The 26544-nt window shown below is 34.4% G+C and overlaps 2 protein-coding genes across 2 annotated transcripts in view; one reads left to right on the top strand and one right to left on the bottom strand.

Annotated features, from left to right (window-relative positions):
- The first annotated feature begins 4175 nt into the window (after nucleotides 1-4175).
- Nucleotides 4176-12240, top strand: LOC133321595 (ficolin-2-like). Its single transcript, XM_061530679.1, has 3 exons — nucleotides 4176-4208; nucleotides 11431-12059; nucleotides 12117-12240. Exons 1-3 carry the CDS (start codon nucleotides 4176-4178, stop codon nucleotides 12238-12240), a joined length of 786 nt encoding a protein of 261 aa, XP_061386663.1.
- A 276-nt stretch (nucleotides 12241-12516) lies between these two features.
- The window catches only part of LOC133321594 (ficolin-2-like), a 30482-nt gene continuing 16454 nt past the window's right edge, over nucleotides 12517-26544 (bottom strand). Inside the window, exons 2-4 of the mRNA XM_061530678.1 lie at nucleotides 17289-17911; nucleotides 17205-17230; nucleotides 12517-12593 (exon numbers count right to left, since the gene is read on the bottom strand). Of these exons, the coding sequence (XP_061386662.1) occupies nucleotides 12517-12593; nucleotides 17205-17230; nucleotides 17289-17911 (726 nt within the window). The remainder of the gene's footprint in view (nucleotides 12594-17204; nucleotides 17231-17288; nucleotides 17912-26544) is intronic.

Genomic DNA, 26544 nt, shown 5'->3' with positions numbered 1-26544 from the left:
TTTCATGTAAATGGTGCACCAAAGTCCCTATATATCTTTCGATTTGCACGAAATTTGGCATAACGTACTGAATTAAGCCTAGAGTGATGTCTGCCAGGTTTCAAGAAAATCGGTCCAGATTTAGATATAGCTGCCATATATAGTTTTGACCGATTTCATGTAAATGGTGCCCCAAAGTCCCTATATATCTTTCGATTTGCACGAAATTTGGCATAACGTACTGAATTGAGCCTAGAGTGATGTCTGCCTTATAGATTGATTTTAAGTAATTTACGCACCTGTGACAAGTGTGTTTGAAATCGCTTAATATTTGGATAGAGCTTCCATATATATTTTCGCCCGATTTCAAGTAAATTGGGCATCAAACTCCTCATGTTAGTCAGATTGACATCAAATTTTGCACAACGTACAAAATTGAGCATAGAATTACGTAGTTGCGTTTTCTAGAAGTACAGGCATAGCCCAACGGATGACCTATTTATATTTGTTTGAAGTCGATTTACATTCTTTATGGACAGATCTAGCTAGATTCACATTTAGATAAATATAACATATTATATTTCATCCAATTTCATGTTAATAGTCCTATTTAATATACCCATAGTGGTGAAGGGTATCATATAGTCGGCCCCGTCCGACTTTACTACTTTCCTTACTGTTTTTTTAAATTGAAATAAAATTGCTAACTACTTTATTCAAAAGGATGTTTCGGGGGGATGTGTTAATTTATTTATTTTATAACAACACTTTACTGAGGCGAGATTTATGTAAGGGGTACAATTCAATAACAGGCGTTTGTTACTTTCTAAATAATATCTGGCACACAAGGCATTGTACAGCGATTCATTAAGCACCTCTGCCTCGGCATTCCACATATGACCTCAACACCCATACATTCAATGACTCACCTAGAGTCTAATTAGGTTAGGGATGTACGGTTGCTAATTTGCAATCGTCCACTCAGAGACAATTGTCCATTGTGGTCATCCTTGGTACCTAAAAAGGATAAGACAAGAGAGTGGAAGAGAGGAAAGATAGTCGGAGTTGGAGAACGTAGAAAAGTGGTTAATTTAGCCATGTTAAATTCTTGACAAAGATTAGGATCTGCTTGGGGTCTATTTTGGAGAAGAAAACTAGGTTATCAATTTCATATCGTTCAAACTGTCTGTCGTTTCTGCCACTCAGCGATGGACATCTACATAGGATATGTTCAATTGTCCTCACATAGACGGCAGTAATACTCTCCGTTGGTGTCCCATTTTGATATGAGGGATCTGATCCTGCAGTGACCTGTTATGATCCCCACAGTCATTTTAATCTCTCTATCTCTCTCTTTCTCTCTTATTATGGGACAACAGTTCTTCGGCGAGAGAACTCAGACCAGATAGCTTTCGAAATTCTGCAGCCAGGTTCTCTTGACCATCTGTTTTGCCGACTACCACGCCGTTGATCAAACGGATTCTGCCAATGAAATAGCCAATGGACTATTGCACATATCTTTCAATCGGAAGGTTGGACGACTGTGAACCCCCTCGAGCAAGCTCGTCGGCAATCTTATTCCCTTCTATGTTGATATGTTTTGGGACCCAACATAAGTTAACTATCCGTAGTATATCGTGAACAACCACCTTGCAATCACGAACTGCTTTTGAGTTTATAGTGCACGGCTTTAAAGCCTTGAGGGCCGCCTGTCTATCGACATACATAGTTGCCGGTCCCGTACTATCGGCAGTAAGTGTTTTGACTATCTCGGCCGCGTTCATGATTGCAAGGATTTCTGCTTGAAAAACGCTGCAAAGTTCGTTAAGTTTATATGAGTTGTAGGTTTCTAATTCCCTGCAGTAAACGCCTACATCAATGCCTTCCTCCATATTTAACCCGTCTGTGAAAAACGACAGACCTGGCAGAGGCAAGGATTCACTAGTCCAGGATTCCCTACTAGGAAACTCTACTCTGATGGCATTAAAATCTCTGTGAGAGGGAATATAGTCACTAATGTGAGTACTCCTCCTCAAGAAGTCACAACCTGGCGTCGTGTGGATGATCCGTTTCTCGAAGACACATCTAACAGTCTGAAATTTAATCAGAGAGTCCAGTGGTTGGAGGATCAAGATTGCATTCAAGGCTGCCTGTGGTGTGCTTCTAAGTGCCCCGGTAGTCAGGATCGAAACCGATCGCTGTACTGTATTCATTTAAGTCAGCAGTATCCTTTTATTGACCCCTGCCACCATGCAGGGCATCCATATGGAGGAATGATGCGTACGACCGTCACATACATTTAGAGTCAAGTTAGGTCTGTACTGGATATATACGTGTATAACACCTCCACTTAGGGTCAAATGCTTCCCCGGTAACTATGTTGGTATAAGGTATGCACATAACCTACATCCATAGGACCTCATCGAGATAGATCTGTGGTGGATGCGACTCTTCAGAATCAACCTACAGAGTTTCTTTCTGTCCCGGCACGGACCGAAAGTGTTAGAAGTAAATATTCCGGCACCAAAACAACACGTTGACATACATGTATCAACTGATGTGGCAGCCTCTGGTCGAAGTGTTCTACCGAAACATATTGACTTCAGTATAAATTCCTCTTCCTCTACTAGGATACATAAAATACTGCAGTTAGTAGAGAAACCGATCAACGAGATTCGAATGGATAATTGCCGAATCTAAAATGTTGAGTCCCGAAGAAAAATTATGAACAAACTGACACACTCCCTCAAAGTGGACGATTGATAGCACTGTGCAACACAAAAAATATTTATCGGGAAATTCCAAAAACTTATGTTAAAGGGGCTAAAAATATATGACAAGTGTATCGCCGTTTTGAAAATATACATACGTCGGAAGGTAACCTAAAAAAGGCGGGGCAATATTCCCCATTTCAAGAGAATTGAAAATATCCGTATTATGATTCATCGGAATCCTTGCATTTTAAGCATGTGGTTGTCTTTGGCAATATTACTGGTATTAATGTGAGCAATATTTTTTTTCTAATACGTTAACCCTCAATCGACATGCTGAAGGGATACTTTCGATCCCTTCCTCCAGAAATGATTGAAAAGTCATTTCAAACGGGACTATAGCAGTTCAGAATATTCAACAAAAATGTTCTCCATAAAATTTTACTATGACTTATGAGTCCGAGTCCACCAACATGGGCAAGCGTGGTTAATGAGTTTCAGCTTTCAGTGTACGCTAAATGAATGAGAGTCCGATTTGGAGACGAAATAGGAGTGACTATTGAAATAAGATTCAGCTTAGGTACTACTTATGAGAAGCAAGATTTTTTATGGTATTATTTACAGATTATTTACATAAGTAACCGTTAATTTCAAATATTTAAATCTTAAATGGCACTGAATGTTTACACTTTCGTATATAAAATACTGAAGCAATCTACTACTTTTTTAAACAAATCAAGATAACTATGATTTAGTGTAACCGTATTTACTTAATACAATTAGATTTAAGCATATGAAAGCAACCCTAGTTCAAAATTCTGTAAATAATATTAGAATGTTATCGATCTTTTAAGAATATTATCGAAGAAAATACAAGAAGTCGCTGTATTTAGAAGATGGCGAATAGCTACATGTTTATCTATATATATAAAAGAGTTGCGTTATAAGTGACTGACTGATCATCAACGCCCAGACGAAACGGCTAAAGCTAGAAACTTGAAATTTGGAATGTATGTCGGGTTTGGTGAGTAGGCGTGTGATAAGGCGGGGTTTTTGGAAATTCGTACTAAAAGGTACTAAAAAGTACTAAAAACTGTATTACGCGGGAACGGTTAGATGTAGAACTCTGAAATTTGGTATGCATCTTTGCGTAGGATGAGTGAAGTGGTATGTGTGCAAAAATTTTAGAATTTAGTACTAGAAGGTACTAAAAAGTACTAAATATTATATTTCAATGGAACCGGTGGAAATATATATCTGAAACATGGTACGTAGCTTAAGCTATTACAAATAGAATAATGTGCAAAAATATTTTTTGGAAATTAGTACTAAAAGGTACTAAAAAGTACTAAAACTGTATTATTACGGAACGGTTGGAAGTAGAACTCTGAAATTTGGTATGCAGCTTTGTCAATGATAAGCAAATAAGAATGTGCGTGGAAATTAGTACTAAAGGTACTAAAATGTACTAAATACTATACTACGATGGAACAGGTAGTGATAGATAGCAAAAACTTGGTACGTAGCTTAAGCTATTACAAATAGAATGATGTCCAAAAATATTTCATGGAAATTAGTACTAAAATGGTACTAAATAGTACTAAAACTTGTACTACGTCGAAACACTTGGAACTACAAGTCTATAAATTCTGTATGCAGATTTGCAAATGATAAACAACTCAGAATGTGCGAACAATTTTGGAAATTAGTACTAAAAAGTACTTTTATTATACTACGTAAATATTATACTATGTAACTTAAGCTATTACGAATAGAATGGTGGGCAAACATATTTTTTGAAATTAGTACTAGAATATATTAAACAGTTATAAAATGTCTAAATGTGAAACTTCGCATATAGCTTTAACTATTACAAATATAATTTAATGCATAACATTTGGAAATTAGTGCTAAATAATAAAGTACAATAGAACTGGTATAAATAGAAATCCAGAATTTATGTTGTAGCTTACTCTATTGCAAATAGAATGCTATGCATAATTCTTTTAAACTTAGTAATATATACTGTAGTATAATGAAACCTGAGGGAATTGAAATTACAAATAATATGCTATACAGTAATCAATTTTTGGAACTAGTACTAAAATAGTACAAAATATTAAATTGTAATGGGAGAGAAAAGATTGAAATCTGAAATTTAGTCTGTAGTTGAAACTATTACAAATAGAGCGATATGCATAAGTATTTTTGGAAAATTGTACTAAATATTGTACAGTGAATGGTAAAAAATATAAATGTAAGTTTAGAGTGCAAAAATGTCCAATTCTTAATACAAATAAGAGGCTTGGTTTATTGGAAATTCGTACTATATGGCACCAAAAATACAAAATATTGCACTGTGTAGGGAAAAGTATAATTCTGAAATTCGGCATGTAGTTTTGTATATTATAAACAAATAGAGTACGAATGGAATACAAGTACTAAATATTGTGTACGGTAGAACGGATAAATATAGGAACTTATTATTAGATACTTATCTAGAACTATGTCAATAAACATTTATACACAAATATTTTGTAGAACTAAGTTCTAAAATGTATTAAAAAGTACACCACATTGTATACGGTGGTACGGGTAGATATAGAATATGGGTACAATACTTTTTCTATGAAAAACAATGATTTTCGCAATGTATGATATTTGTACTTAAAGTGCTAAATATTGTATACGACAGAACGAGTAGAGGTATAGTCCCGAAATTTTATATGTATATTTAGCTATAACAAATTAAAGAAGGTTTTTTTGAAAATTGTTAGTAAAAATTACTAAATAGGAAACGAGGATATACTAAAAATACCGAAAAGTTTTTTCATTGGGGATTTTCTAACACGTAATGCACCAGAAATACTAAATTTCTGCAATTCTAATGGAAATCTTCGCTATAAAAGCATGTCTCTGCATAACAAATGATGATAATGGTACACAAGTACTAAAACTTACTACATGTTTTAAAAAACGTATTATGGTATATTTGCATGTGTCCATCGGGAGGATCGAGAAAATAGTGCACATTCAGAAAATATAAAAATAAGTAAGTTGTACTCGATTTATTATGATAGAAGCATCAACGTTTCTGTTCGAAAGAAATACGGAGTAAGATCAGAGATTCTGTATAAAAATAAACATTTATACATAAATATTTTCCAGAAATAAGTTCTAAAATGAACGAAAAAGTATAATACATAGTAGGGGAGACTGGGGCACCTTCGGCATCGGGGCACCTTCGGCAATCGCGTTTTCGATATGAAGTTCTCACCGTACATCACTAGTTTCGATACATAGGTATCGAATATCGAAATAAATAACTGACACAAAGTTTGACATTTCTAGCTAATAAGCTTATTTAGATACATAGGTTTTTGTATTTTTATAGATGTTTCTGTAATATTTCAATTCCATTTCGTAAGTATTTCGTGTATAAAACTTTTAAAATTTTTAAGACAATATTATTAAAAAGTGGTTAACTACGATGTGTATTATTATAAAAATATTTAAAAATATAATCTTTTTACAAATCTGATCGAAAAAAATGAAAAAAACTATAAAAAGTACATTCGGGGTACATTCGGCATTTCAAAGTGGGGCACATTCGGCCATATACAGATTGTGCAATATTATTTCCGTAAAAGGTTTTTGAGTTTGTTTTTAAAACTAATCCTTTAATATGGTTCGAAATTGCATATATAAGATCAAACGTGCTTGTATTGACGAAAATGCGATAGAAAACCCTTATTTCTGATGGTGTGTGCGACCTTGAGATGTAAACGTCCGCCGCTCGAAAATAAAGCCATATAATTCAAACATTGTGTGGCGTATTAAAACCTAATAGAGCCTTTAGAGGATCAGAATTTCAACCAGACTGATAGCGATGACAATTACCCGGCTATGACTATGGTGCCGAATGTGCCCCATCAAATGCCGAAGCTACCCCAGGTTGGGGCACATTCGGCGAATTTGACTTTTTTTAAAAAACTTTAAAATTTTTTAACTAATACTATTTTTTTATATCTTTTTGGTACTATTTTTTATAATTAAGTGTCAGAGGACAAAAATCAGCCATAAAGTTGTTATATATGTTGAATAAGTACTGAGATATAGAGCTCTAAAAAAAAAGTGCCGAAGGTGCCCCAGTCTCCCCTATAAGGCGGTACGAGTGGATATTAAATTTGGTAAAAGGCTTTTTCTATGAAAAACAACAATTTTTAGACTTTTGTTTGGCATTGACATTTAAAGTACTAAATATTGTATACGACAGAACGAGTAGATGTAGATTTTTTTTTAATTTAATGGAAATTGCTTCCTTATAAAGGCAGGTCTCTGTATAACAAATGATGCGCTGTACAAAATATAAAATTACAATTTCGTGCTATATACAAGTACCTTAACTTACTACTTTTTCCCATTACAGGAAGGAACAACATAATTTGAGAAACTTCCTATTTATATTAGTCAATTTGAAGGATCGAGACAATAGTACACTTTCCGAAAGTATTAATATAAATAAGCTGCACTCGATTTAGTAGGATAGAGGCATCAATGTTTCTGTTCGAAAGAAATGCGGAGTAAGATCTGAGATTTTCTTACAAAATTGAAGATATGGGACCTATCATTATTTAAATTGTTTCAAATTTAAACTTAATCCAAAAGTATATTGTGTAGCTAAATTAGTGTTTATTTATTTTAACTTTTAAAAGATCCGCTAACGACGTAGCGGGCCTATGCTAGTTTATTATTAAATTATCAGTATTCCACGCTGTTTAGTTATAAGTCTTTTATTCAATATATTGGTTCCTCGGTGCGTCAATTACTTAAAATCAGTCTATAATATATGGGAGTTATATCTAAATCTCAACCGATTTTCACGAAACCCGATTTCCCGATATATAGGGACTTCGGTGCACCATTTACATTAAAACTGACGAAAATATATATGGGAGCTATATCTAAATCTTAACGAAACTTGGCAGACATCATTCAAGGCTCAATTCAGTACGTTATGCCAAATTTCGTGCAAATCGAAAGATATATAGGGACTTTGGTGCGCCATTTACATGAAATCGGACGAAACTATATATGGGAGCTATATCTAAATCTGGACGATTTTCACGAAACTTGGCAGACATCATTCAAGGCTCAATTCAGTACGTTATGCCAAATTTCGTGCAAATCGAAAGATATATAGGGGCTTTGGTGCACCATTTACATGAAATCGGACAAAAATATATATGGGAGCTATATCTAAATCTGGACCGATTTTCTCGAAACTTTGCAGACATCATTCAAGGCTCAATTCAGTACGTTATGTCAAATTTCGTGCAAATCGAAAGATATATAGGGACTTTGGTGCGCCATTTACATGAAATCGGGCGAAACTATATGTGGGAGCTATATCTAAAACTGAACCAATTTTCACGATACTTGGCAGACATAATTCTAGACTTAATTCAGTACGTTACGTCCAATTTCGTGCAAATCGAAAGATATATAGGGACTTTGGTGCACCATTTACATGAAATCGGACGAAACTATATATGGGAGCTATATCTAAATCTGAACCAATTTTTCCCAATTTCAAAAGGGTTCGTTCTTGGGCCAAACAAATGAGCTGTGTCTAATTTCATCCAAATCGGATTATAAATGCGATCTGTACTTTGTTTACAATTTAACACCAAGAGGCGGACGGACGGACATACATAAATTGACTCAGGAAGTGATTCTATGGATATTCTCAAAAGGAACCATGTGTCTATCACGTTTCCTTTTGCCTGTTACAAACATAAGCACAAGAACATAATACCCTGTAACACAGTTTGGTGAAGGGTATAACAAGAAGTCACTATCATTAAGCCATCTTCATGCAAACACTATACATCGTATCCATCTGATAAGATCGCGCAGAGTAGTAATAAAGTGTGTATTCCAAAATAACCAAATCCTCGTTATTTTTTATGAGTCGCTACAAATTTCAAAGCAAGGCCGTTTTGCAGACATCCAACACAGCCGATGTATCATTGACGCCCAACTAGAGGCCTGTTACAAAACATAATTGGAATAAAAATAGAGTTGATCCGTTTCACAGTACTTTTTCCAACAAATTGTATGAAAGCAATATGCAAATTCATTTTTCGTGCATGGTATCAAAGAATAAGAATAAGAAAAAGAAATTGAAAATATAAAAAAATACAACTACAACTGTTTACCTCATCCCCCAGAATTCCATTGCAAAATTATCATTAAAACTGGCATATGCTCGCAACTTCGTTAGCGAATGTAGGAAATATTTTAACATGTATTAACATATTATTTTATTTCCACAGAAAACTGCATATGTCAGAAAAAATAATCCACACATTATTATCGATCACAAATTAAATTTGAGTACCATTTTGTACCAATTTTCATGATTCGAGCTCTTAAGGTCCACCCAAATCCAAATTTGACCAACTTTAGTTCCATTTAGCACACATTATGTTCACAAGTACTCTCCTCAACCATACAACAAAACTTCCTGCATACCCCGACCCTTCACCACAATCCTAAATCAAAATTTCATGATTCCAACTCTATTGCTTCACCCACAATTCAAATTGTACCAAGTTATGTTCACATTAGTACACATATTTACAACTTCCTACATATCCTGTCAACAGTGGTCATGACTCCAAATTTCCTGTTTCTAGCTTTATTGGTTTCGCCTAAAATTCAAATTGTACTAAATTTAGTACCATTTAGTACCCATGAATATAAATTGCTTAAACTGAATCCTGACCGCAATCCTACAGTGATCCTGACTCCAAATTCCATTGTTTCCGCTCTATCGGTTCATCCAAATCCAAATTGTACCAATTATAGTACGATTTAGTACTTTTCGTACACATCAGTTAAAAAATTCCAAAACTACGTACATATCCCATTCCTACAATCCGACGGTAATGTTAATTTCAAATTGTTGGATTCCAGCTCGATTTGTACCTCCAAAATAAATTTGCACCTAATATAGTTCCATATAGTACTTTTCGTACACATGAGCACACGCTTTCAAAACCAACTTTTTAAATGGAACCTACTTCTCAACCTTATTTCACACTCAAAATTTCAAGTTTTTTGCGCTATCCTTTCACATGCTACGAAATTGTACCAAATTTAGTACATTTTCTTACTTTTCGGATAGTTATAGTTCGAATTTCCAAAGCCCTATGGTTCGGGTCAGATTTAGATATAGCTCTCATATATATTCGTCCGATTTAATGTAAATGTTGCACCAAAGTCCCTATATATCTTCCGATTTGCACGAAATTTGGCATAGCGTACTGAATTAAGTCTAGAATGATGTATCAAAAGTTTCGTGAAAATCGGTTCAGATTTAGATATAAATCTCATATATATTTTTTTGTCCGATTTTATGTAAATGATGCACCAAAGTCCTGAAATATCTTTCGATTTGTACGAAATTTGGCACAACGTGCTTAATTAAGTCTAGAGTGATGTGTGTTAAGTTTCGTGAAAATCGGTTAGGATTTAGATATAGCTACCATATATATTTTCGTCCGATTTAATGTAAATAATGCCCCACGATCCCTATATATATTTCGATTTGTACGAAATTTGGCATAGTGTACTGAATTATGTCTAGAATAATGTGTGCTAAGTTTCCTGAAAAAAACGGTTCAGATTTAGATATAGTTCCCATATATATGTTCGTCCTATTTCATGTAAACGGTGCACCACATTCCCCATATATATTTCGATTTGCACGAAATTTGGCATAGCGTACTGAATAAAATCTAAAATTACGTGTATAAAGTTTCGTAAAAATCGGTTCAGATTTAGATATAGCTCAGATATATATTTTCGACTCTAAATCTGACTGAATAATATGAAATTTAACATAGGTTGCAGAAACGCATGTGTATGGATGGATGTTGAGATCACATATTTCAATTCGTTCGATTTCATGTTCCTTCGAGAGAACATTGACATGCAATTTTTAGGATGCATATGTAGAATATACCTAAAGTGGTGAAGGGTATCATATACTCTGCCCCGTCCGACTTTACTACATTTCTTACCGGTTTTAATAGAGACGATCAAAGGAAAGAATTTCGCAGAATTCACATCGACAAATGTCAAATTCTCCAAAACGTTTACCAATTTCCTATTCATAATCAATCCATGGCGAAAGAAATCGTCTAAGCCACCCCTCATACGCCTTTGCATTACAATGTTGCTCGGCTTTTTTATATTTCCTCGCATCACCAAGCAAATATCCATGGCCTTCGAATTAGCGATAAGCAGTGTATTATAGTTACGTTGTCCATTTGCATTGCCCTAATATACTCCTGGTGGGATAACACGTGCCCTGTATTGCTGATTATGAATCGTTCATTATAGCATTTGTTTTGGGGAAACATTTTTTGCTGGAAGGCATTGGGGAACTTCTTGATAAAAATGACGAAGTAAACAAGTGCAGCTTAAAGATAACATTTATATTTAAATCGAAAGCAGGGAGAAATTTGAAATCATTCTTCAGAAATCAAGAGAAACAACTGGACGTATTGCCGGAATGACAGGCTCGATAAAAACGCAAGTGTTTGGATTCATTTTAATAATTTTCAAAATTTGCAATGGACTTCCAGTGGATTTGGTAAATAATTGTTGCGATACAAAAACAAAATTCCTAAAATAAGTTTTTCAAATTTTATTGTTTTTTTTATTTCAGATATCTGCAAATATAATATCTCCAAATAATGAAAGTTTGATCTTTTTTGACATTCATGAGCAATTAAATGAGCTGGAACTAAGTTTTACAAGCACTCAACAAATGTTAGAGGAAACCCAACAGAATTTAACCCAATGTTTAAATGGAAATCCTCAAATCTACGGATTTTTACAGAATATACATAAACTAGAGATGAGTGTAAAAGAAATACGAGAAAATATCAAAAAACCGAATGACATTGTCATACAAAGACGAATGGATGGTTCCGAAGATTTCTATCGTACCTGGGCCGAATATAAACAGGGATTTGGTAATAGTTCTGGAGAATTTTTCATTGGTCTAGATAAATTGAACGAACTTACCAATTCACGTCCCTATGAGCTGCTGATTGTCATGGAAGACTGGGAAAATGATAGACGTTTTGCTCGCTATGATGAATTTATAATTGGCACAGAAGCGGAAAAGTATGTCCTCAAAGTATTGGGAAAATACAGCGGATCGGCTGGTGATGGATTGTCATTTGCACGAGGTATGAAATTTAGTACGAAGGATCACGACAATGATGAGTCGAGTTCTAACTGTGCTGTTAAATACACTGGAGCTTGGTGGTATGAAAAATGTCACGACAGGTGTGTACGTTTCAAATATGAATAGACAGATATAATAATTTTACACTTTTTTAACAGCAATCTGAACGGAAGTTATTTAAGAGGCAAAAATACCAAATCTGGCCAAGGCGTTGTATGGTATCAATTCAAAGGAAGTGATTATTCGTTCAAGTTTGTTGAAATGATTCTACGTCCTATTTAATTGCATAATTTGAATGATTATTTTTTTAAATTGAAATAAAATTGCTAACGACTTTGTTCAAAATGGGGTTTCGTGTGAATGTGTTTATTTATTTATTTTATAACAACACTTTACTGAGGCGAGATTTATGTAAGGGGCATAATTTAATAACAGCCGGCTGTTGCCCTCTAAATAATATCCGGCAAATAACGCATTGTACAGCGATTCATTAGGCACCTATGCCTCGGCATTCCACACATGACCTCAACGCCCTTACATTCAATGAATCTAGTTAGGTTAGGCTAGGGATGTACTGTTGCTAATTTGCAATCGTCCACTCTGAGACAATTGTCCATTGTGGTCATCCTTGCTACCTAAAAAGGAGAAGACAAGAGAGTGGAAGAGAGGAAAGGTAGTCGGAGTTGGAGAACGTAGAAAAGTGGTTACTTTAGCCATGTTAAATTCTTGACAAAGACTAGGATCTGATTGGGGTCTATTTTGGAGAAGAAAACTAGGTTATCAATTTCATATCGTTCAAACTGGCTGTCGTTTCTGCCACTCAGCGATGGACATCCACATAGGATATGTTCAATTGTCCTCACATAGATGAAGGATCTGATCCTGCAGTGACCTGTTATGATCCCCACAGTCATTTTAATCTCTCTTTCTCTCTTATTATGGGACAACAGTTCTTCGGCGAGAGATCTCAGACCAGATAGCTTTCGAAATTCTGCAGACATGTTCTCTTGACCATCTATTTTGCCGACTACCTCGCCGTTGATCAAACGGATTCTGCCAATGAAATAGCCAATGGACTATTGCACATATCTTTCAATCGGAAGGTTGGACGACTGTGAACCCCCTCGAGCAAGCTCGTCGGCAATCTTATTCCCTTCTATGTTGATATGTTTTGGGACCCAACATATATTAACTATCCGTCGTATATCATGAACAACCGCCTTGCAATCACGAACTGCTTTTGAGTTTATAGTGCACTACTTTAAAGCCTTGAGGGCCGCCTGACTATCGACATATATAGTCACCGGTTGCGTACTATCGGCAGTAAGTGTTTTGACTATCTCGGCCGTTTATATGATTGCTACTTGAAAAAAGCTGCAAAGTTCGCTAAGTTTATATGAGTTGTAGACTTCTAATTCCCTGCAGTAAACGCCTGCAGCAGTGCCTTCCTCCATATTTGACCCGTCTGTGAAAAACGACGACCTGGCAGAGAGAGAGCCACTAGTCCAGGATTCCCTACTAGGAAACTCTACTCTGATGTCATTAAAATCTCTGTGAGAGAGAACATAGTCACTAATGTGAGTACTCCTCCTCAAGAAGTCACAACATGGCATCATGTGGAGGATACCAAAATTCAGCGACTTCCAGGCATCCGTTTCTCGAAGCCTCAGGGCACATCTAGCAGCCTGGAATTTAATCAGAGAGTCCAATGGTTGGAGGTTCAAAATTGCATTCAAAGCTGCCTGTGGTGTGCTTCTTAGCGCCGCGGTAGTCAGGATCGAAGCCGCTCGCTGTACTGGAGATAGATCTATGATGGATGCGACACTTCAGAATCAACATACAGAGTTTCTTTCTGTCCCGGCACGGACTGAAAGTGTTAGAAGTAAATATTCCGGCACCAAAACAACACGTTGACATACATGTATCAACTGATGTGGCAGCCTCTGGTCGAAGTGTTCTACCGAAACATATTGACTTCAGTGTAAATTCCTCTTCCTCTACTAGGATACATAAAATACTGCAGTTAGTAGAGAAACCGATCAACGAGATTCGAATGGATAATTGCCGAATCTAAAATGTTTTCCGTAAGAATAGAGGTGTTAATTAATCTTTACTGAGTCCCGAAGAAAAATTATGAACAAACTGACACACTCCCTCAAAGTGGACGATTGATAGCACCGTGCAACTCAAAAAAATAGTTATCGGGAAATTCCAAAAACTTATGATAAAGGGACTAAAAATAGAATAGACAAGTGTATCGCCGTTTTGAAAATATACATCGGAAGGTAACCTAGAAGGGCGGGGCAATATTCTCCCATTTCAAGAAAATTGAAAAAATTCGGATTAGGATTCATTGGAATCCTTGCATTTTAGGTATGTGGTTGTCTTTGGCAATATTACTGGTATTAATGTGAGCAATATTTTTTTTCTAATACGTTAACCCTCAATCGACATGCTGACGGGGTACTTTCGATCCCTTCATCCAGAAATGATTGAAAACTCACTTCAAACGGGACTGTAGCAGTTCAGAATGTTCAACAAAAATGTTCTCCATAAAGTTTTACTATAACTTATGATCCGAGTCCACCAATATGGGAAAGCGTGGTTAATGATCTTAAGCTTTTAGTGTACGCTAAACGAATGAGATTCGGATTTGGAGACGAAGTAGGAGTGACTCTATCGAAATTAGATTCAGCTTAGGTACTACTAATGAGAAGCAAAATTCTTGTCAAGTAATGGTTGTAAAAAAGTTATTAAATTCAGAGATGTAATTTTATGGTACTATTTACAGATTATTTACATAAGTAATCGTTAATTTCAAATATTTAAATCTTAAATGGCACTGAATGTTTACACTTTCGTATATAAAATACTAAAGCAATCTACTTTTTTTTAAACAAATCAAAATAACTATGATTTAGTGTAACCGTATTTACTTAATACAATTAGATTTAAGCATATGAAAGCAACCCTAGTTCAAAATTCTGTAAATAATATTAGAATGTTATCGATCTTTTAAGAATATTATCGAAGAAAATACAAGAAGTCGCTGTATTTAGAAGATGGCGAACAGGTACATGTTTATTTATTATTAAATTATCAGTATGCCACGCTGTTTAGTTAAAACTCTTTTATTCAATATATTGGTTCCTCGGTGCGTCAATTACTTAAAATCAATCTATAATATAAGGGAGTTATACCTAAATCTCATCCGATTTTCACGAAACCCGATTTCCCGATATATAGGGACTTCGGTGCACCATTTACATTAAAACGGACGAAAATATATATGGGAGCCATATCTAAATCTGGACCGATTTTCTCGAAACTTGGCAGGCATCATTCAAGGCTCAATTCAGTACGTTTTGCCAAATTTACATGAAATCGGACGAAAATATATATGGGAGCAATATCTAAATCTGGACCAATTTTCACGAAACTTGGCAGACATCATTCGTGCAAATCGAAAGATATATAGGGACTTTGGTGCACCATTTACCAAAAATCGGGCGAAACTATATATGGGAACTATATCTAAATCTGAACCGATTTTCAAGAAACTTGGCACACATCATTCTGGACATAATTCAGTCCGCTATTCGTGCAAATCGAAAGATTTTCAGGGACCATTTACCAAAAATCGGACAAAAATATATATGCGAGCTATCTCTAAATCTTAACCCATTTTTTCCCAATTTCAATAGGGTTCGTCCTTGGGCCAAATAAGTGAACTGTGCCAAATTTCAGCCAAATCGGATTATAAATACGACCTGTACTTTGTTTACAATTTAACATCAACAGACAGACGGACAGACATGCATAAATCTACTTAGAAAGTGATTCTATGCATATTCTCAAAAGGAACCATGTGTCTATCTCGTTTATTTTTGCCTGTTACAAACATATGCACAAAGACATAATACCCTGTACAACAGTGTGGTGAAGGGTATAACAAGAAGTCACTTTCATTAAGCAATCTTCATTCAAATACGATACATCGTATCCATCTGATAAGTAGTATTAAAAAATGTGTATTTCAGAGCACTACCTAAAATTCAACCATGGCGTTCAACGTTTTTCACCACAAAAGTAGAACACATGTATTCATATGAATGTTACCGAAATACGTCGACGTACGAATTTTCAAAGTTGAACAACGTTACCTAAAATCCGACGGAGCGTACAAAAATATTCAACTTCCCCACTATAGCAAAATGTTGTGTACGGCCGTATTACCCAAATACGTCGAATCCATATCTTCAAGCGAATAATACAAACCGCAAAATTAAATTGAAAACTTTTTAAATTAATCCAAATATTTTAAGTTTCCAATCGAAATTTCATATTTCCTCAATGTTTTGTTTTTATTTTCAACAAAAGAAAAAAATGAAAAATACGTTCTGTCAAAGTTGAAATTTTGTACGTTCGACGTATTTCGGTAACATTCATATAAATACATGTATTCTACTTCTACTAGGTAAGGCTGGAACAAATTCAACTATAACAGAACGTAGTTTTGTTTTTTTTTCTTTTGTTGAAAATTTAAACGAAACAAAAAGAATATATGAAAATTTCAATAAGAATGTGAAATATTTGAATCATTGTATATTTTTTTTTTTAATTTGTTTCGCGATTTTGTTTAGTTCGCTACGAGATATCGATTCGACGTATTTGGGTAATACGGCCGTACAAAACATTTTGCCATAGTAGGTATGTGGAATATTTTTGTACGCCAAGTTGAATTTTAGGTAACGTTGTCAAAATAACCAAACCCTCGTTATTATTTATGAAACGCTACAAATTTCGGAGCAAGGCCGTTTTGCAGACATCCAACACAGCCAAATTTCCAATGACGTCCTAGACTGGAGGCCTGTTACAATATATAATTGGAATAAAAATAGAGTCTTTTCAATAAAGTATATGAAATTTTCAAAACAAACTATTTATTTAAATTCAATAGTTTTTTTTTGGAAATTTACATAAAAAATTACTAAATTAACAACTTTATTGGTTTTCTGTAAGCTTTAGTTAAGCACCCTGCAGAAATGTGTAAAAATCTCCAATAAGACTGCATATTAGGAGCATTTCGCCAAAACTGTTAATAATTGTATTTCAATTTGCAAATAGTCATACAAATACGTAATGCAATTAATTCGGACGTAGAATCATTTCAATAAATTTCAACGAATAATAATCTCCTTTTAATGGATTCCAGATAACGCCTTGTCCATATTGCGTGTTTTTACCTCTCAGATAACTTCCGTTCAGATTGCTATTGAAGAAAATAAAAATTATTATTTTTCTGTCTATTCAAATCGCAACGGACGCACCTGTAATGACATTGTTTATACCACCAAGCTCCAGTATATTCAACAGCACAATTTTTTGACCATTCATCATTGTCTTGATCCCTGGTACTAAATTTTGAACCCAGTGAATATGTCAAACCATCACCAGCCGATCCACTATATTTTCCCAATACCTTAAGGACATACTTTTCCGCTTCTGTGCCAATTATAAATTGATCATATCGAGCAAAACGTCTATCATTTTCCCAGTCTTCCATGACAATGAGCAGCTCATAGGGACGTGAATTGGTAAGTTCGTTCAATTTATCTAGACCAATGAAAAATTCTCCAGAACTATTACCAAATCCCTGTTTATAATCGGCCCAGGGACGATAGAAATCTTCAGAACCATCCATTCGTCTTTGTATGACAATGTCACTCGGCTGTTTGCAATTTCCTCGCACTTCTTTTACACTCATCTCCAGTTTATGTATTTTCTCTAAAATTCCATTGATTTGGGGATTTTCATTTATACAGAGTGTTAAATTCTTTTGAGTTTCCTCTAATATTTGTTGAGTGTTTGTGAAATTTTGCTCCAGTTCATTTAATTTTTCATGAATGTCAGAAAATATCTCATTTTGTTGGGATTTTGTGGCAACAATTATCTGAAATAAAAAAATAAAATTTTTGAAAATATTTCAAATATCTTTTGGGTACAACTACAACTATTTACCTCCTCCCCTAGAATTCCATTGCAAATTTTGAAAATTATTAAAAGCAAGCTAAATGCTTCGACTTTAATAGAGATTGCCATTTCCGTAACTCGTCCAGTGGCTTCGCTTGACTGCTTTCAAAGTGCTCAGTTTTAGGTTTTAATATTCTCATGCGTATTTCCTAAGTTATTGTTTTATCTAGAAAAAAAATCCCCTATCGAATTTTTTAAATTCCTCCTTAGTTTCCTAAGTGTTCTATGTATTTAAAATTATATATATATATATGTGTTTTTTTTTTTTTTTGGTCCAAAATTCGTAATCACAATCACAGCGGATATACATTTATTTTAGAAAAAAAAACATTTGGGGATATAATGTCGCTCCCATGACAAAACCAGTAAGGAAAATATAAAAGTCGGACGGAGCCGATTATATGATACCCTTCAGCACTTTTGGTAAATACAAGAGATGTTCATATGTAGGGGAGAGGGGGCACCTTTGAACACTTTTTGCTTTCAAGCCTTATAAAATTTTTTATTTTATAATTTTTAGTTTCTTATAAATTTTAACTAATAGGTACATATGTAACCTTCAAAATGAATATACATATGACATACTATAAGCTTGATAGATATATTTTATTACTGTTTTAATGGACGAACTCAAAGTGTTCAAAACTGCCCCCCAGGGGGGCAGCTTTGAACAGGGGTTGATATTTTTGAACGACATGGTTTTTTACAGTGTTTATGTTTAAATATGTATTTATTTTATTAATACATATCAGAAATGGATTACTTCATTAAAAAATATATAAAAAATGTTCAAAATTTAAAAAATTTAGATTCAAAAGTTATTAGAACATAAAATGACATAAAAACAAAAATTAATATGGTGAAAAATACAGTTAATTTCGTAGTCTTATTATCCCATTTGAAATTTTGAGAAATCGAAGCCAAAAGTTAAAAACTCCGCTTTTTACTCGAATTTAATAGGCATGTTCAAAGGCATTTTACGAAATTTAAAATAACATTTTTTGTAATAAATATATATGAAAGAAATTACATTAGTTATGTTTGAAATGATTGTTGGAATGCAAAAAATTTGTTTGACGAAAGAAAACTATCACAGAATTCTTCCTGCGCCCTTACAACCAAATGAATAAAAGTTTACAATAACACTGAGAAAACATGGTCACCCATGCACAATTTTTCGACAACTGAAAAAGCAAGCCAAAGTGGTTTACGCATATAGAGAACAAGATTGCCATATACAAAAATGTGGTTGCGGGTCGGAAAATATTAAACCAAGATTTTATGAGCGCTGTTCAAAGGTGCCCCACGTTCAAAGGTGCCCCCCTCTCCCCTACAATACAATATCTAATTTAATTATTAATTTAAAACAACCTATACATATACATGACTGAAATCTATAAAAAATTGCATTTTAATCGGGCGGACTTGGGTTCTTTGGTGTATCATTTGTATGTAAATCTGGGCGTATTTGAGCAATCATTTGGTATACTACAGCACAGTGTGATATCCAAAATTTAATTCGATCTGATAAACGTTTATTATTTTGTGCACAAATTGCATGAACTCTGACGAAAATCATTCTAGACTCAATTCAGTCCGCTATGCCAAATTTTGTGCAAATCGAAAGATATATAGGGACTTTGGTGCGGCATTGACATTAAATCGAACGAAAATATATATGGGAGCTACATCTAAATCTGAACCGATTTTTTCGAAACTTAGCACACATTATTCTAGACCCAATTCAGTACGCTATAACGAGTTTCAGGCAAATCGAGAGATATAAAGGAACTTTGCACACCATTTACATTAAATCGAACGAAAATATATATGGGAGCTATATCTAAATCTGATCCGATTTTCTCGAAACTTATCACACATCATTCTAGACTCAATTCAGTCCGCTATGCATATCGAAAGACATACAGAAACTTTGGCACACCATTTACATTAAATCGGACGAAAATACATATGGAAGCTATATCTAAATCTGAACCGATTTTTTCGAAACTTAGCACACATCATTCTAGACCCAATTCAGTACTCTATAACGAGTTTCATGCAAATCGAGGGATATAAAGGGACTTTGGTGCACCATTTACATAAAATCAGACGAAAATATATATGGGAGCTATATCTAAATCTGAACCGATTTTGACGAAACTTAGCACACATCATTCTAGACCCAATTCAGTACTCTATAACGAGTTTCATGCAAATCGAGAGATACAAAGGTACTTTGGTGCACCATTTACATTTAAGGGGACCCCCCATTCTCGGGGTCAATTTTTTTTTTTTGTTCGAATCTACACTAATTCAAGAATGTCCCTACAAAATTTCAAGTGAAAATCTCAAGAACTCTTGAAGATATAGCCGATTTATTGTGTCAGCATCAAGTGACGACTGAAGGGCTTCTCAAACTTTAAACGCATTTTTCTCTTTTGCGAATGGCGGGCACGATAACTCAAAAACGAATAACCCAATTGATTCCAAATTTTTACACGTTTCTCTGTGAGTGTATAGCTATCGTATAACTACGGTAAAGCCAATCGGTGAAGATCTTCCTTATTTTTTAACTTGGTTTTTGGTCAAAAATCGGCGATTTTCCGCTATTTGTTAAATTTAGAGCAAAGTTAATAATCCTAGTTCATACGAGAGCCAGACATGTACTCTTTCTAACACCGTTGGAATTTTCGGATTCCGATGTTCCAGTGAGGAGTTATCATGCCCGCCATCAAAAATAAGGACTTTTCTTTGATCACAAAAAACAACAACAATCATTAAATCTTCAAATATATATTTGCAAAGTTACAAAACTTAACAAGCATTGGTATTCCTTTACCAGCCCACTTAAAATCTTAAAAATAAAAAATCGGGAAGGGGGGGGGGGGGTTGGATTCCCTTAAACGGATGAAAATATATGTATATGGGAGCTATATCTAAATCTGAACCGATTTTCATGAAATTTAGCATAGACATAATTAAGAACGCCATACCAAAATAATACCCTGTACCACAGTGTTGTGAATGAAGTTTAATTTACTTATGTACGATCGTAACGAAGTTTGCATGCGCTCCACTATAAGTTAAGAACATTAATGCTTGTAATCGAATATAATATCCCTGAAATAAAAAAAATTAAAACACTGATTATAGTTAATTCGAAAGATCTGGGTTGATTATCAATAGGAACTTGGTAAATGTTCTGAAGACTTTTACAGTTGTCGATGGGACTTCTCTAAAATTATTGTCTCCAAACACTGATCCGACTTTTCGTTATTTTTATTCGAAAGTGAGCTCATGTGTCACCACTTTCAAGTAGTGGGAGAAGTAGAATGCCTGAAACTTCTCATCTTTTGAAGTCTGGAATAAACATTTATCCTTCCATCCCTGGCATTTTCAATTGACCATATGCACATAGAAAATAACTGTTTTCTATTTATTGAAAAAAAAAACTAAACTTGTGAGCTATTAAAGGCGGAGTTAAAACAACATGAATAAAACGTTAAACTCCAAAAAAAAAGAAACCCCAAGAATTGTGTAATTTTCCTTGTCGCTATTAAGACCATTTGATTGTGATCGGGCAGCAAATCAGCCAAGCCATGAAGTATTTAGCAAAACACCTCCGTCCACCAGACACCTTCATTTTGTTGCCAGGTTGGATAAACTCCAAATTTCTTAACCCAGCTAAATTATGAATTGTGAAAAGTGTAAAAACAACAACTTCTTTATTGTAGCTGTTGTTGTTGTTTTTGTAAATGCAGTGTTTAATTTACAACTTCGACGACAATAATTCACAATTACTGATTAAAATGCCAAGATTTGTGACACAGTTGGCCAACAAATTGTCAGGCTTTGGGGTAAAACTCATTAAAATTGTCTCAACGCCAATCATTGTGAAATAAATGTGACAAATGTTCGGATATTGGAGCGTGACCGAAATGTTGGGTATTTCATAATTGAATTTTGGTTTCTTGTTGATCATGACAAATATTCGTTTTTTTTTTTTTTTTGTACGAAACTATTTTGTTAAACTGCGATTTATAGCCTAAAGTGTGAATTATAGAATTAAATGAAATCAGAGAAAAATATGAGAACATATGAACAAATTTGAATTATATTTAAATGATTTACAAACTTAAGATTGATGGCAAAATGGTAGAAGATGGCATCAAGAGTTTGTCGCCTTAAAAAGCGGCAGATGAGAAAACATTTTCCCAACTTTATTAGAGAAGGATAAAAAAGGGACGAGCTATTTGAGATATGTGCTGACTCAACATTACTCCTATAGCAGTAGTCATGTATTAGGTTTACTCGAGAACAACTTCTTCACATCCATTGCATCTCACCTAGAGTGATCTGTGATTTCAGCCACTAGAAAATCAACGTTTGGCACAAAGGAATTTCAATATCCATTACCATATTTTGTACGAAGAATACTTTTTCTGATCTCGTACCTTTATTTGATCTCGCTCCTTTCACTGATCCCGTTTCTTTATTCGCATATTTTTCATTCGTTATCGTTCGTTTTTCAGATGCCTTCACATTGTTAATAAAAATATATAAACATCAAATTATTATTTTTCAAATAATAAAATTATTTATAACAAGTGAAAAAGCGTTAAGTTCGGCCGGGCCGAACTTTGGATACCCTCCACCATAGATATACTGTCAGGTACTTGAAATGAAAATAAAGGAAACATACCATAAAGAGACCTTTCTACAAACTGATTATGTAAACCATAATTTCAGCAATTTTTAATGAATATTTATACCCTCAGCCTTATTGAGGGTGTATACACTTTGATACAGTGAAAATGTGCCTCGTCGAAATATTGGTTCTAGACCCCACGTTTTTTTGGACCAAATCCATTTCAGAAAATTTTGATTTCATCCAAACTTTGCCTATATTATTATTTATTTCACACTTTGTTCAAGTTCGAAGATGGGAAGATCGATCTACTCTAGGCCTAAATCTGGGCTATACTTCATATATAGTACATTATCGAACCTTACGTTCTATCCTCCGCAGGTGAAATGATTACAACAGAATCTTAGAACCAAACCTAAAACGCAGAACAAATCAGATAACTATTTTAATATAAATAATATACCCTTCATACTATGGTAGAGGGTATAAAAAAGTGGTTATATGGGGCTACGTCAAAAAGGGTGCGAATATTAATAATTTTTAGTAGGGAGATTTGTTACCATATACGACTACAAAATACCAAATTGCAGCGAATTCGGTTGAAAAACGCGCTCAAGAACCCCAAAATATCCAAAATTGGGGGTACCCTTATATGGGGGCTACCCGAAAAAAATGGGCCTATATTCATAATTTTATGTGGAGAGATTTGGTACCTATTAAGAACTCAAAAGACTAAATTACAGCCAATTCGGTGGAAAAATACGACCAAAACCCTCAAAATACTGAAAACTATGAGGTACCGTTATATGGGGGCTACCAGAAAAAGAGGACATATACTTATAATTTTTTGTGGAGACATTTAGTACCCAATATGAACCCAATGTAGAAAATTTCAGGGAATTCGGCTGAAAGACGAGCTCAAGAACCCCTAAATACCGAAATTTGGCGAGTACCCTTATATGGGAGCTATGCCTAAACGTGGACCGATATATCCCATCTTCGAACTTGACCTGCCTGCAGACAAAAGACAACCCTATGCAAAATTTCAGCATCCTATCTCAATTCCTTCAGAAGATAGCGTGATTACAACAGACGGACGGACATGGCTAGATCGTCTTAGAATTTTACCCTGATCAAGAATATATATACTTTATAGGGTCGGAAATGAATATTTCGATGAGTTACAAATGGAATGACAAAATTACCACCATACTATGGTGGAGGGTATAAAAATAAAGTAAATAAATAATAAACAAATATTTTGTGCTTATCACCCTGCAGCTTCTAAATATCTATATATATAAAATAGAAAAAAATTTGTTTGTTTGTTTGTTTGTATGTTACCGATAGACGCCAAAACCGCTGAACAGATTTTATTGAGATTTACACTGTATGTCGGGACATGCCCTGAAAGTAACATAGGCTATATAAACTTTTAAAATTCCGCGTGGATGTGGAGTTATAGCATCAATAGTAAACATACCTCAAATTTTCTGAACATGTAATATGCGTTTATCTTAAGAACGGTTACAGATAACGCCTTCAAAATGTATCTGTATATCGTAGGTGTGAATACACATTATTCATAAAAATATGAGCGAGATATGATCGATGGAAATGCAATCTCCGTTACACTTATATAATCTACATGTAGGAAATAAAAAATGTTTTGTTTCTAGACTCAAAAACCATTGAATAGATTTTACTGAGATTTTTACCACACATCATGCCATAAACTTCCAAAATTTCGCGTGCATGTGGAGTTATCGCATCGAAAGTAATTATATATCTGAACTAATATTCATTTTCTAAGCTTATATCTTAAGAAGGGTAACAGATTCCTACTCCAAAATTTGTCTGAGTAACTTGGTAGCAAATACGCATCATCCCTATAAAAATTGGCGTGTTACAATAGGGGAAAATGTACTACTCACTGCATTTAATTAACCTAAATGTAGAAAATGGAAACTCTTTTGGTTGTTGACACAAAAACCGCTAAATACATTTTACTGAAATTTTCGTAGTAAGTCATGCCAACCATGTAAGTAAGATAGGCAAGATAAACTTCAAAAATTCCGCGATGACGAGGAATTATAGCATCAACATTAATTATACCTCTGAACTAATATTCATTTTCTATATACATACATATATATTTGAATATCTTAAATAAATCGGCTCATACAAATTTGAATGATACGCAGATAATTACATACTAATCTTAAGTAAAAAGACTTTGAATTCAATATGGGAGATATCCAAAAGAGAAATGCTGATTGTGGAATAAGAGTTATAAAAGTCCGAAATCTGTGTTGGCTTATCATTATAGCTAATATATTTCGAGGATGTATAGAGAAAATGACTAACTCAAATGACACAAATCCTATCTTCGGACTTGATCATGGTTTCTTAAGAATAACAATAATGCATTGATAATGCATTGTGATTTTTTTTGGCAATGAAACAATTAAATATACACAACTCAAACTTAACAAGGATCATACGTCAGATATATAAGCGATATTAATCGGAGTGAGAAAGGGATCCCAATCATATCATGGGGAAATAGTTGAGAATACAGACATAAAAAATTGCTGTAATGTAAATGAAGGATTTTAGTGGTATTAGAACGATTAATGAGAAACATGTAAATGTTGGAGAAAATATATTTGTGTATGGTTCTATTACAACTGATTAGAAAAGTCAAGCTAAATTTGTCTTTAATACTCCCACCGTTATTCAAAGATTTCAAAGATGTATTTGTAATCTATTGAATAGAATCAAATATACTAATACATAGACCGAAAATATTACTGATATTACACTACGAAATACCTACAAATAGTTTTCGACGTTAACTATCCAATGTTAATAACTTTAGTATGGGCAGCGAAGCGCCACGGGTTCAGCTAGTATTCTAATAAAAATAAATTAATTAAAATCAAAAAATGTTCCTTGTTGTTCAATTTGTTTGCTTTTTTCAACCATCGGGACTATGTGAACGAATACAAGTGAAAAAGCGTTAAGTTCGGCCGGGCCGAACTTTGGATACCCTCCACCATTGCTATACTGACAGGTATTTGAAATGAAAATAAAGGGAAAATACAAAAAAGTGGATCTATACCGACATTTCTACAAACCCAATATATAAACTATAATACAAAATTCTGAAATTTTTAATTAGCCTTATGACTAATGAGGTTGAAAATGTACCTAATCGAAATATTGGTTCTAGACACCATGTTTCTTTGGACCAAATCCGTTTCAGAAAATTTTCATCCAAATTTGCCATGTTATTATTTCTTCCAATCTTAGTTCAAGTTCGAAGATGGGGTCCACTCCTTCTAGTACCTCCCACACTGAGGCTAGGCCTAAATGCGGGTTATAGTTCATAATCGAATCTTACGTTCTAGTTTTTTTATTTCGGTATCCTCTGCAGGTGAAATGATTACAACCGAATCTTAGAACCAAACACAAAACGCGGAACAAATCAGATAACTGTTTTAAAATAAACCAGTAAGGAAAGTTCAACAGTCGGACGGGCCGACTATATGATACCCTTCACCACTTTGGGTACATGCAAGACATGTTAATATCTACAATATCCTGTAGATAGAATGGTTATAGAATCTTTGGAGGACCATTGAGATGAAATCGGGAAATCTGACCCAATTGAGAAACCCCATACATATACCATTCCGAAATCAATGCAAACTTGCATGTCAAACGGACAGACTTGGATTCCTTGGTGTACCATTTATATGAAATCGAGTCAAATCTAATTAAGTACTCGGTGCGGAATCTTGTTTCAATCGGACAAATATTGGGTGTTTGGTTCATCATTCACAAAAAATCGGACGAAACTATATATGGGAGCAATATCTAAATCTGAACCGATTTAA

Source organism: Musca vetustissima, unplaced genomic scaffold (genome assembly GCF_032173495.1).
Source record: "Musca vetustissima isolate MV318-11 ecotype Yass unplaced genomic scaffold, APGP_CSIRO_Mvet_v1 utg11109, whole genome shotgun sequence".
Taxonomy (NCBI): domain Eukaryota; kingdom Metazoa; phylum Arthropoda; class Insecta; order Diptera; family Muscidae; genus Musca; species Musca vetustissima.
This window is presented reverse-complemented; position numbering and strand designations above follow the sequence as displayed.